Source organism: Carassius auratus, unplaced genomic scaffold (genome assembly GCF_003368295.1).
Source record: "Carassius auratus strain Wakin unplaced genomic scaffold, ASM336829v1 scaf_tig00215399, whole genome shotgun sequence".
Lineage (NCBI taxonomy): Eukaryota > Metazoa > Chordata > Actinopteri > Cypriniformes > Cyprinidae > Carassius > Carassius auratus.
Window position 1 is genome coordinate 512,527 of NW_020528066.1, and position 13,043 is coordinate 525,569.

At 36.0% G+C, this 13,043-nt stretch overlaps 2 gene segments (V, D, J or C); both read left to right on the forward strand.

The window, feature by feature from the left end:
• Positions 1-4,877: 4,877 nt before the first annotated feature.
• LOC113094495 (immunoglobulin heavy variable 3-30-3-like) lies at positions 4,878-5,546 on the forward strand. The segment is given in 2 exon segments: positions 4,878-5,071; positions 5,164-5,546. Coding segments are annotated over 2 exon segments (411 nt in total).
• A 426-nt stretch (positions 5,547-5,972) lies between these two features.
• LOC113094486 (Ig heavy chain V region 914-like) lies at positions 5,973-11,041 on the forward strand. The segment is given in 3 exon segments: positions 5,973-6,051; positions 6,136-6,442; positions 10,969-11,041. Coding segments are annotated over 3 exon segments (423 nt in total).
• Positions 11,042-13,043: the final 2,002 nt, after the last annotated feature.

The window sequence follows — 13,043 nt, forward strand, 5'->3', positions numbered from 1 at the left end:
CTCTTGGCTTTCTCTTGATGAGCTTCAAGAGGTAGTCACCTGAAATGGTCTTCAACAGTCTTGAAGGAGTTCCCCGAGAGATGCGTAGCACTTGTTGGCCCTTTTGCCTTCTGTCTGCGGTCCAGCTCACCCCTAAACCATCTGGATTGGGTTCAGGTCCGGTGACTGTGGAGGCCAGGTCATCTGGCGCAGCACCCCATCACTCTCCTTCTTGGTCAAATAGCTTTTGATGCCTTCAGTGTGACTCTACAATTTTCATAGTCATGAAAATAAAGAAAACTCTTTGAATGAGAAGGTGTGTCCAAACTTTCGGTCTGAACTATAATATATATATATATATATATATATATATATATATATATATATATATATATATATATATATATATATGTATGTATGTATGTATTTATGTATATATGTATATAAATAAACATTCTTGAATCATTCTTGTGTCTTGTCTTGCCTCTCAACAACTTTTAAAATATTGGCAGTAATTTAGTGACTCCATACGCTGATTCCAACTTTAACTTACCTGATAATGAGCTAATTAACCTTAAGGAAGTGAATCAATATACTGTATAATTCAAGAGACTTTTCAAGAGACAATTCAAGACTTTTAAGGTTCTTCATTTTTTACAATTGTTTTAACATTGATATACATCAATTTTACAAAATTGACATTTCATTTATATTTTGTGTAAATTAATATTTAAATTTAAAATTGTGACTCAAAGCACACATAGTAATTAAATTTCTGCTGCATTTTGAATCAAAAATCACATTTAAAAACAAATGCTACTGAGATTAATATATTGATGCTATATACAAAGTAACGTGACTGCAAACTAAACCAACAGGATACTAGAACTGCGTTCCTGAAACTGCAGCCATTGCTATATTGGCCAGTACGGTAGGTGGCGCTGTCAGGAAAAACTAGGGTCCTAGAACTGCGGCCAAGATCAGCGGTCCTGAATCTGCAGCCTCCGGTTGTGCAGGAACATACTACTGCAGACGCGTCTCATTTTAGGATCGATGAGCTGATGATACTGCGCATGCGTGTAATTTTACAAGAGGAGAAAATTAAATGTGTAAACTATCAAGACAAAACTTTTGCAAATGGTAATTTTCCAGGTCTATGGTGGTTAAAATAGCAAGTAATCCACAAATCACATGCATGCTGGAAGCCTAGTCAGTATGAATCACGGATAGACTAAGATCTATTAAAAACATTAACTACTGTTCACTAATGAAAGCTCATAGTAAGCCTTACTGTTACAATAATAATTTATCACTTTATTTTTTTTTTTAAGTTAAGAAGGAAATGTGCTCAATTCTCTAAAATCATTAACTAGCCAACCTCTGAGAAAATGTTATTGCTTTAAAACTAATGCATCTTTTTTCTTATATTTTACAGATATGAGATTCACCTAGTCAAGTGCAATTTGACTTGCAAATGCTCTATAGAAGTGGTGAGTATTTTTGTCAATCTACTGCAAGTACATTTGATTGCCTTTTTTCTGTTTTCAGTATTCCTCTCTATTAGGGCTGGGTAAAAAATATTGATTTCTCGATTTGAATCAATTCTCATTTTTCTGAACCAATATCGATTCTTAAATCCCAGGAATCTATTAATCATCCTGTTTTCAGTTGATGAATGAATGGAACATTGTAGTGCACATCCCATCCAATAACTCACAATAATATTTGAGCTTTGTTATTATTGATATGATACAAAGTCTCAGATTTCAAATTACGTCCATTTTCTTACTAAATTCAAAAGCATAAATACCGTTTTGGCGCTGTGGCATGAGATTGCTCAGGCTCAGCTCAAGAGAAGCACATGATCTTCTCTTCCTCAATTATACCAGTTACAGCGTGAAATAAACATGAATGAGCATTCAGGCTGTCAACTAATATTCTAAATTGTAATATATATTCAAAAAGGTGAAAATTAGAAACGAAGGTGAAAAACACTACAAAAGAATTGTGTAAAAGCAAAACCCAGTTAACCTTGAGATTATTAGTAGAGCAAAATATATGGATATGAGAACATGTACAACTAATTAGTGCTGGGCGGTTGACCAAAAATCTATATACAGTTTTTTTTTTTTTTTTTTTTTTTTATTATACCGGTTTTCCGGCTTATGACGGTTTAGGTGTCTAAACAAGCAGCACGTGCTGTCAGTGATTTCAGCCACTAGAGGCCGCTCTCACACTGTATAATGAAAACAGAGCCTTCTCAGCCGCTGCAGCAACAGACCCAACCCGGGAAACTTTGAGCCGCTCCAGCAGAGGACGAAACACGGAAAACTATCAGCAGGGATTTTTGCCAATAACTGACTGTTCCACCAATCAACTATCGGTGCCGATTAATCGGCAAAACCGATAAATCGGTCGACCTCTAATCCCGATGCACTGCATCCTCAATTTTCAATTTTACTTCACAAGTGATGTGCGCGCGCGTGTGCGTGTGTTCACCTATTCGGGAAGTCACAGTGACATTCCAGTTAAGGTTTCAAGGGAGTAAAGCCTGTTTATGCCATTAGGAAATTAAATTTGGTAAAATAAATGTTTTTAAAATAAATGTTCATTTAAAAGCAGTGCCCCTTTTACAGTGTATTATGTAACCATTAGAGATGCACACAAAACTTGCATTTCCAGGTATGTCCCTCTTTGGTTGATTAATTTTCAAGATGAAGGCTCAACATGGCTTCCGCCATTAGAACAATTCACTCGTATGTATTTTAAATGGCAACTTACTTGTACACTTACGAGAATACTTAATTAGTTGTTTGAATTGTATAAACATTGAGAACATATAATTTTGAAAGAACAAAGTGTTTTCGGCAAAAAAAAAAAATCAACTTTAACTATTACACAGTGTAGCTTTAATTACTCTTGTCTCGACTCCCTCTGCTATTGTATGCTACCACCACAATGCACATCAGTACATTATTATTGATATTCTGGAATTATCCATCTGCCTGCCGTAAGGTTGCTGACCACTGCACAATTGGGTATCTTTGATCTAAACTTGTAGGACTACCATCCACAATCCTAGAACTGAGGTCTAACAGTAATCTGTAATCAGTCATCTGTCTTTCTTGGTCTTGTCTGGTTCTCATTATATACAAGTTCACATTTTTCATGATATCTACATTATTAAATGGTTGAAATTGCATTTGTTTGAATATTCCAAGAGCAGTGCCCGGTGTTCTGTCCAATCTCATTTTGTCTGTGCATTCTGCAGGATGATGACAAAGCCTTCCTCCAAAAATCCACAGTGGAGACGACAGTGGGAATCAACATTCTCAAATTCCGTGACAGATCAGATGACATCGGGATTGTTCTGGAAGGCCAGAACATCTTGCAAGGCTTGGACAACTTTGTGTTAGCTATGGCAATGGTTTTTGGTCTTATGTATGCCTTAAATCTCAACTACCCACCTGAAATGAAAAATACATTTGAGGTACTGCAGAAGATAGTCTTCTGTTTTTTAATAACTTGATACTGTTCGTTTAATTCTGTAGCACATACATAAAAATGAGTTGTACTCTTAAAATAAATGCATGAATTTGACTTCTTATGATTTTAAAATTGAAAACAAAAATGTCAAGGTATGCTTTTGACAACTTGATATTGTTCACCTTTTCCTCTACACTTGTTTGACATTGTATTTGTCTTAATGTTTTTGTTGCAGTTACTGTATGAATGGTTATTACTGTTCACCTTCATGTTTGACTGTGCATTGTCTTTTACTTGAAGTGATGAATAAATGAAATGAGTAAAGTGATATGAGTACTTATGTGCTGTCATTGTTCATTGACATTTGTTCATGGAATCTAAGCTATTTTTAACTTCAGTCAGCTTATAGTATTCTAAAACTTAATCAGGTTAGTTTTATTTATTGAAACCTCAGCATATATGAATGCAAAATATAAAAATGTCATGTTAGTTTAACAAACACAAATTATGTATCTTGAACATATATAAATCAAGTTTATTTAACGAACAAATGATGTATTTTTAACATATAAAAATCATGTTCGTTTAACAAGCACAAAATATGTATCTAACATATAAAAATCATTTCCGTTTAACAAGAAAAAAATATGTATCCTTAACATATAAAAATCATGTTTGTTTAACAAGCACAAATTATGTATTTTTAACATATAAAAATAATTTCCGTTTAACAAGCAAAAAATATGTATTTTGAACATATATAAATCATGTTTATTTAAAAAACAATTTATGTATTTATAACATATAAAAATCATGTTCGTTTAACAAGCAAAAATTATTTAGCTTTAACATGTGTAAATCTTGTTGCGTACACCTAATTTTATTATGTGCAACCGATGTACATATTTTTTTTTATGTTAATCCAACAGTTTTTTTTTTCAGTGTATTAAAGAAATAATTTACCTCAGAATCAAAACAATGTCACAATGTCTTTCCAACCCTATAGGATTTTACTTCTTAAAACACAGAAATGCAAGTTAAATGATTACAATAATAAAATATTTAATGGCATTTATTTAATCATGTTGGACTTTGACAGAATCAAACCTCTTCTATATTACATGGAAAAAAAGCAGCCAGAATATTTACTTTTCTGTTCCACAGAAGAAAGCAAGACAATAACATGGAAATTAATAATTAATGACAGAATAATAATTCCTTAGAGAACTGGTAATTGTTTATTTGTAATTAAAAGTCAAAATAAAATACCAGAAATATACCAGATATACATTAGTACATAATAGTACATAATATGTACATATAATTTACAAAGATTTCAAATCAAACAACAGAAACGTTTACTAATGTCACATAAGTACAATTTCCATATCAATAGGTGGTACTATTGAACATAAAATACACCTCACTGGTCTCAAGCTCAACAGACTCCACAGTTTTTGCTAATTCAAGGTTTCAATGCAAATGAACTGATGTCTGTTTCATATTTAAACAGCTACACTGTGGAGTGCAGGACTCATCACCAGATCAGCCTTCATCTAAACCATGTTCACTTCATTTCTCTTGCTGTTGCTAGCTGCTGTGTCTTGTAAGTGAATCCCCTGAACAAAATAAACTGTTTTCTTAATGTAAATAAATACATATTCATAATTCTGTTTTAAAAGTTGTGTTTATCTTCAGGTATTGACTGTCAGGTTGTGCTCACACAGTCTGAACAGTCAGTAGTTGTGTCTCCAGGTGCTTCCTACAAACTGACCTGTGCCTGCAGTGGGTTTACTGTTAGTAGCACTCACATGCACTGGATCCGTCAGGCACCTGGAAAAGGACTGGAATGGATTATTTATCATTATGATGAATATAATAAGAACTCAGCTCAGTCAGTTCAGGGCAGATTCACAGCATCTAAGGACAGCTCTAATCTCTATCTGCACATGAGTCAGTTAAAGACTGAAGACACTGCAGTGTATTACTGTGCAAGAGACACAGTGGAAGCACAAATACAAGCACCTGTTCAAAAACTATTCATGAGAAACATGATGGTGGACTGAAGAGATGTTGGTTATGCAATATGAAAAAGGGGAAGAGTCTCTGAAGTGGTATAAGTCCTGTCTGAAACACCATCACACACAGATCTTATAAGCCTTACCCCACAAAATAAACATGACACTGAGACATTAATCTAAAGTAAAAACAAAATAAAAAAAACATTACCTGCTAACCAGAAACTGTTTGGAAAATGACTGAGCAATGCTGATGACAAATAATTACTGTGAAAAAAGTAAAATAATTTACATGTATAACTCAGTTATTAATATATAAGTGAAGATTTTCCCTTGTCTACTGTAATAATTCTCAGATTACTGCATTAAACTACAGATCTGCAAACCTGCAAAGATGCAAATAATTTTGTGGGAAGGGTCAGTGTCTCCCAGACTCAAAAACTGATAAAAGCTAAACTTTCAGTCAGTGCATGTGTCCAGTGACTAAAACTTCCGCAGTGTAACTGTCACTGTTTTACTGCAGAGATGGAGATGCTACTGTATGGACTCCTGCTGATAATTATTTCATGTGAGAAACTCCCATTAGTTCTATATTACTGTTGTAATTTCACTCTTCTAAATCATCTAACATGATTTGTTTTATCTTTTTCAGCTGTTAGTGGTCAGTCTTTGACCTCCTCAGATTCTGTGGTGAAAAAGCCTGGAGAATCAGTGACTCTGTCCTGCACTGTGTCTGGATTCTCAATGAGCAGCTACTATATGGGCTGGATCCGTCAGAAACCAGGGAAAGCACTGGAGTGGATTGGATATATAGACACTGGCTCAAGTGCATATTATGCTCAGTCTCTACAGGGACAGTTCTCCATCACCAAAGACACCAGCAAAAACATGCTGCATTTAGAGGTGAAAAGCCTGAAGACTGAAGACACAGCTGTTTATTACTGTGCTAGAGACTCACAGTAAGACAAAAAAACAGGAGGGCTGAACAAAAACTACTGACCCCGTTACAAGAATGAATTTAAATATATGAAAATATAATGCTGCAATCTTGTGTTTAAAGTCTTAACCAAGTTGTTACTCTCAGGGCATATTAAATTATGAAAAAATAGAAAATTGAAAAACTGAAAATAGAAAATTTCTGTTCTGAATCATCGCCAAAAGCTTTTCACAACATAGTAATTTGTTTATTAATTAATGAATTCATTAATAAAGCTAAATTAAGAAATTAAGCATAGGCCCACCTTTTTCCCTGTTCTACAACTAACCACTGGCAACTAGGATGAGATTGATATGGGCAAACACGTAATAAAATGTAATAGTCTAGTATGATGTTTTGTTCCAAATGAGTCATTACTGCATGATTTATGAGTTTATAAAGTTTTAATCGGTGTAACAGTGGAGAATATACATCAGCTATGCATAGAATAGCAGTGATACAAGATATCAAAAAAAGGATAAACCAACGCTATGCTAAATTTTTATGTAAATGTAAATACACACTCTTAGAAGAGATTGAACCTTTAGAGTTCAAAAAAGAACCTTTAAGTGCAAAGAAAATAACTTCTAGCTATCAAAAAGGTTCAAAGTTGAACTTAAAGGTTCTGTTATGATCCACTGGTTATTTGGCAGTTATTTTAAGAACCTTTGTTGTAGTAAAAGGTTCATATTAGAACCTTGGTTAATAATAACACTGTTAAAACACATAATGTAGGCAAATACAAATAAACAATTTATGTACATGTTATTACAAATGCCTGCACAGGGAGCCAAATGCCATGTATTGCTGCTGCTACATTTTTGCTATAGATGACACAGCCTTTATAATTTCTTCAACAAAAAAAACGTGGATATCACAACCCTTACAAAATAAACCATTGTTTTATCATAGTAAACTTCTTTATTTCCTTTTGCATGATTTCTGAATGCTTAAGAATATAAAATAAATTAGTCATGATAAAGTTATAGCCATAGGTAAATGTCGAGAGCTACAATTGTAATTAGTAAATAATACACTTTATACATTTAATTTTTTTTTTATTAAAGTTCTATTTTCACCCCTATAGTAGGTGTTTTTTTTTCTCCATGATTATATTTGAGGAAGAGGGGCACAACAATACAATCCTGCTGTCCCGATGTCATCAGTGACTTTGCCTCCTGAAAAGCTAGAATGGAACAATTTTGAGGTCATTGTTGTACAATTTTCATTGTTGAATCCTAGCTGTTGTTATGTTTGCTTTCATTATTTAAGTTTTTAACTATTTTTTGTTACATAATATTTTTTATTATATTAATGTTTGTCTATTTTGGTTTCATTTAAAAGATTGCACATTTAATGCACATTTGCAAATTATTTATTTCATGTTTTGTGACAGTTTGTATTCAGAAGTTTAAGAGTGAAGTATGTTAAGTATTTATTTTTATTTATTTATTTTGTATTAATACATGACCTCACTGTATTCATTTATAATGTAACATTATAGCGTGACATTTGTGTCAATAATCTTGAAGCACAGGTGACTCCGAGTGGTGGAAGGGGGGCCCCCAAATCAAATTCTGCTTAGGGCCCCCAAGAGGCTCGGGCCGACACTGTTATGTATCACTCCTTACTGTTTTCTTTATAAAGTCTTTAAAACATATATTTTTCTTTACATGACATGACTTTATGACAAATCCTCTCCCTTGTTTTAATTTAATGTTTTTATCCATAACATTAAACATATATTTTTCTTTACATGACATGACTTTATGACAAATCCTCTCCCTTGTTTTAATTTAATGTTTTTATCCATAACATTGTTCTGCTGTAGCAATAAATAATGTTTAAGCCAATATGATTGTTTATATATATATATATATATATATATATATATATATATATATATATATATATATATATATATATATATATATATATATATATATATATATATATATTAAATTCCACAATTAACTTTCTGAAATGAGTAAATGATGGCAAAACTTGTGTTTCTTGGAGATCCATCCTTCAGTATTTACCCTGTGCACACACACATTATCAATACTCAAAATGCAAATTCTCCAGTATTTATACCCATCCCCACAGTTGCAGTGTTTATTTCTCTTGTGTTGTTACGAAGCTGAGAAGAACCACTCATAAAATCATGTTTTTTTTCTGTTTTGTGATTCTATTGATGTCTGTCACACCTTGTTAGTACAAATCTTTAAGTTTTTTTCAGCAGTATTTCACATCAATAACCCAAAATAAAGACCTTTTTTTTCTTTTTTCTTTTCTTTTTTTTTGCAGATGTGTACAGTAGCATGGAACACAACCAGCCAACCTCCCTTTTGGTAAAATCTGGAGAATCTTTTACCATTTCCTGTAAAATATCTGGATATGCTCTCAGTGATGGCTCTAAGGCACTTTCCTGGATTAGACTCACTCAGGGGAAGATCCTTGAGTTCATCGGCATGATCCATGCTGGAGGAGGAATAGGCTACAAAGATTCATTAAAAAATAAGTTCATCATCTCCAGAGAAACATCTACAAGCACAGTATACTTTAAAGGACAAAAAAATTAAAATACAATAAAACAAAACCTAAGATATATAATAATAAGACCTAAATCAATAAACGCTTTAAATAATCTGTACATTTATTATTGGAAACAAAATGTGGCAATAATTAAAAGTCGATGAAATTACTTAAATATAAATTATATAAAAATATTCTTAATATGGTTTATTCGTTTATCAAATTAATTTCCTAAAATAAATTAATTACTAAAAAATTAAGTAAATGAGTAAATGAATAAAAAGGTAAATAAATAAATATATAGTGTGCGTGAGACTCAGAAATATGATTCCACTGCTTAAATACGATACATTCCTAACTGAATATTTAAACAAATTATGCAAATTTATGACCTTCTTAAACCATTCATAATCAGTTCTGTATCACTGTACAGCTCAAAATTTCAGAACACAATTATGGAACATAAAATCTTGGGATTTACATTACTGTTGCTGGCTTCTCAATGTATGATCCCAGACTTAACTGTTCAGAATATAATTGTATATTTATCTAAATGTACACAAATGTATAATGATCTCATGTTTTATTTTGCAGATTGTTGGTGTCAAACACTGACTGAGTCTGAGGCTGCAATCCTGAAACGTGGAGAATCTCATAAACTGATATGTACTGCCTCTGGTTTGGACATTGCTGGCTACTGGATGGTTTGGATCAGACAGAAGAATGGAAAAGAGCTGGAATGGTTGACATTGATCAGATATGATGGACAAGAAACATATTACTCTCAGTCTGTCCAAGGGAGGTTCACCATCTCCAGAGACAACAGTAGGAAGCAGGTGTATCTGCAGATGAATAATGTGAAGAATGAAGACGCTGCTGTGTATTATTGTGCAAGAGAAACACAGTGACTGAAATAATTGCAGTGCTATACACAAAACCTGCTAAGAAAGAAGACAGATAAGACAAAATATCTGTCTACACAAAATAATTGAATAAGGACAATTCAACAAAGCTTATGTTATTCTGTTGTTTGGTAATGTTTGTACTGTAACATAAAAACAAGCAAATAGGTCTCTAGAGCCTATCTTAACAAAATAACATTGCAGAAACTAAACAAACAGATATAATAGGACTCTGCATGATTAAAATACCAAAATATTTTTACCAGAGCATGTGGAGAAACTAAAAAAAAAAAAAAAAAACACACACAAAAAAATTGCATGTACAATATTATTTTCATATCAAGGTTTCATATAATTCAAGGTTTCAATGCAAAATAAATTATGTCTGTTTCATATTTAAACTAAGGATGGTAAGCGATTAATTTTTTTTATCTAATTAATCATATGACGTGGTGATTAATTAATCTAATAAATTACACATCAAATTTGTAGAAATTATGATATTGAAAAGTTATGAAAATATTATTATAGCTATTGTTGCGTAAAACATCAAACAGAGATTACAAAATTTACGTTCAGCAAGAAATATTTTGTTGGATAAAATTAATTACATATACTCTTTTAAACCATGTGAGTAAATGATGACAGAATTTTCATTTTTTGGTTGGGTGAACTATAACTTTAATAATTTATTAACCAGCAATTCAATGAACGCTAGAACCACTCACCCTCAGGTCACACAGGGCTGTCAGTGACAGCACTCCTACGGTCATAGCCCAAGCTATATGATACCACAGAAAACCTCCATAAACATAATTTAGTGAAAAGTCTACCTGGGCCTGCTCAAGGGCCTAGGACCACAACTTCAACTTCTTAGAAGGGGTCCCTTCTAGGGAATGTGGCTAGGGAACCCGAGGGAACCCCAGCCAGTCACTATTCAGGGGAATGTACCACCTGAAATGCCACCAGGCAGGCCTGACCTGGTGTCACTACATAAGACACTACAGACTGGCCACTTCCTGTCTGTCCGAAGACAGAGCCTCTGGACACTTGCCTTTAGGAAGGCATCCAGCCCAGCGAACTGCGGAGCAGGCAGTGAAGCACTCGGCCCGGATCTCAGAGACGGGATATCCTGGAGAGTATGACTCAGCATAGTGCTTTACAACCCTTGCCATCGAGGGGAGTTTCTCTACTCGATCCACAGATCTACCCAGTGTTTGTGTTTCAAAAACACTGAGGAGGCCTGTGAGGGCCAAAGGACTGATCTAACTGGGAGGCCTCATGAGAGGCCTACGACCAACTGACCAGACTCAGGAGACCACATACTCACATTTACCCTCAGTGAGGGGAGCATAAGATCTAACCAGGTAGGCAACCAGGCTGTAGCAGGATAAAGAGGTTCCAGGAGGGAACCCGTAGCAGAGAATAAAAACTTGAGCCGAGCCAGGGCGCAAGCTCACCTTCGGTAGCTGCCTGATAAGGACTGCTAAACTGAAAATAAGCGGCCACTAGCTTACAAAACCCAGCATCACCGTGAAACTACTCCTAGGGAGACCTGGAGAGGCCTACTACCTGACAACCACAGTATGTGGGAGCTCACCTTCGGAGAGGCCTGGTGAAGCCTACTACCTGATAACCACAATATGTGGGAGTTCACCTACAGAGAGGCCTAGAGAGGCCTACTACCTGTTAGCAGATAACCACCTTAAGTGGAAACTGAAAGTAATTTGGAACTCAACTCCAGGGAGGCCTGGTGAGGCCTACTACCTGCCAACCACAGTATATGGGAGCTCACCTTCAGAGAGGCCTGGTGAAGCCAACTATCTGATAACCACAATATGTGGGAGTTCACCTACAGTGAGGCCTAGAGAGGCTTACTACCTGTTACCAGATAACCACCTTAAGTGGAAACTGAAAGTCATTTGGAACTCAACTCCAGGGAGGCCTGGTGAGGCTTACTACCTGACAACCACAGTATGTGGGAGCTCAACTTCAGGGAGGCCTAGTGAGGCCTACTACCTGATAAACACAGTGCAGGAAAGTGAACTTTCAGGAGGCCTACTACCTGAAAACCATAGCTGATAGTGAGCCAGACTGGCAGTCCAGTTTACTGTCTTTGGGGCTTTGCCTTCAGGGAGGCCTTATGAGGCCTACTACCTGACAGTTCAAAGAAGTGGAAATTCAACTTCAGGGAGGCCTGTGGGGCCTGCCACCTAGTAACCACAGTATGTGGGATTAAACCCACAGGGAGGCCTAGTAAAGCCTACTACCTGACCACCACAAAATGTGGGAGCCCACCTTCAGGGAGGCCTGAAGAGGCCTACTACCTGAAACAGTCTAATCAGCTGGATGTAACTGCTGCTGGGGACTCGCCTAACAGGGAGGCCTGGTCGAGCCTACTAGCTGATAGCGAGTCTATTCTGCTACTTTAACGAACACTGCTGGAACCATACTATTAAAAAACTTTTCCTATAGTTTTGTCCTAGTGTATGTTCCACAATGTTGTGACCCACCTCCGAGGAGGCCTGTTAAGGCCTACTAATCGGCAGTGAGCCTTCTGCCCGAACTACCAGGGCCAACCACCGAACGTGAGCTGGCCTAGGAGCCCTATTGGGGGCTATTCGGTCAAGGAGGCCTGCTGGGGCCTACTACCCAACCGTGCAGCCTTCGCGGCAGAAAGCTGTTGCTACAGCATCCTGGTACCTAAAATCACATTGCCAGAGGCAGTGTACTCAGCAAATAGCAATACCCTTATAGCAGGGGAGTACAACATACGCCATTCTGCCTAGTGGAGGCCACATTAGGGGCCTACCTACTAAATGCATAGGCGTCAGCCCATGGCAATGCTCTGGCTTCAAAGGGAGCGGAGTTCAAAAACCGGAATGAAATGTAGTTTAGAACTCCCTGCTCAACCGGAGCCATCGTGGTGTGAGGTAGATAAATACAGAGGTGAGAATGGACTACTCAAAACTAACCTGAGTTAGCGGGGGAGTAACAACCATATGCCCCTGCAATGTTAGACAGGAAACGGGCCTGGAAGTGGCTCCAAGGGTTACAGGGATTTGTCCTGCGCCCAGCCTAGGGGAGCGGGGGGCCTAAATTGCAAGCCATACCACTTCAACCCATCGGTCGAGCGATTAGCTCAAC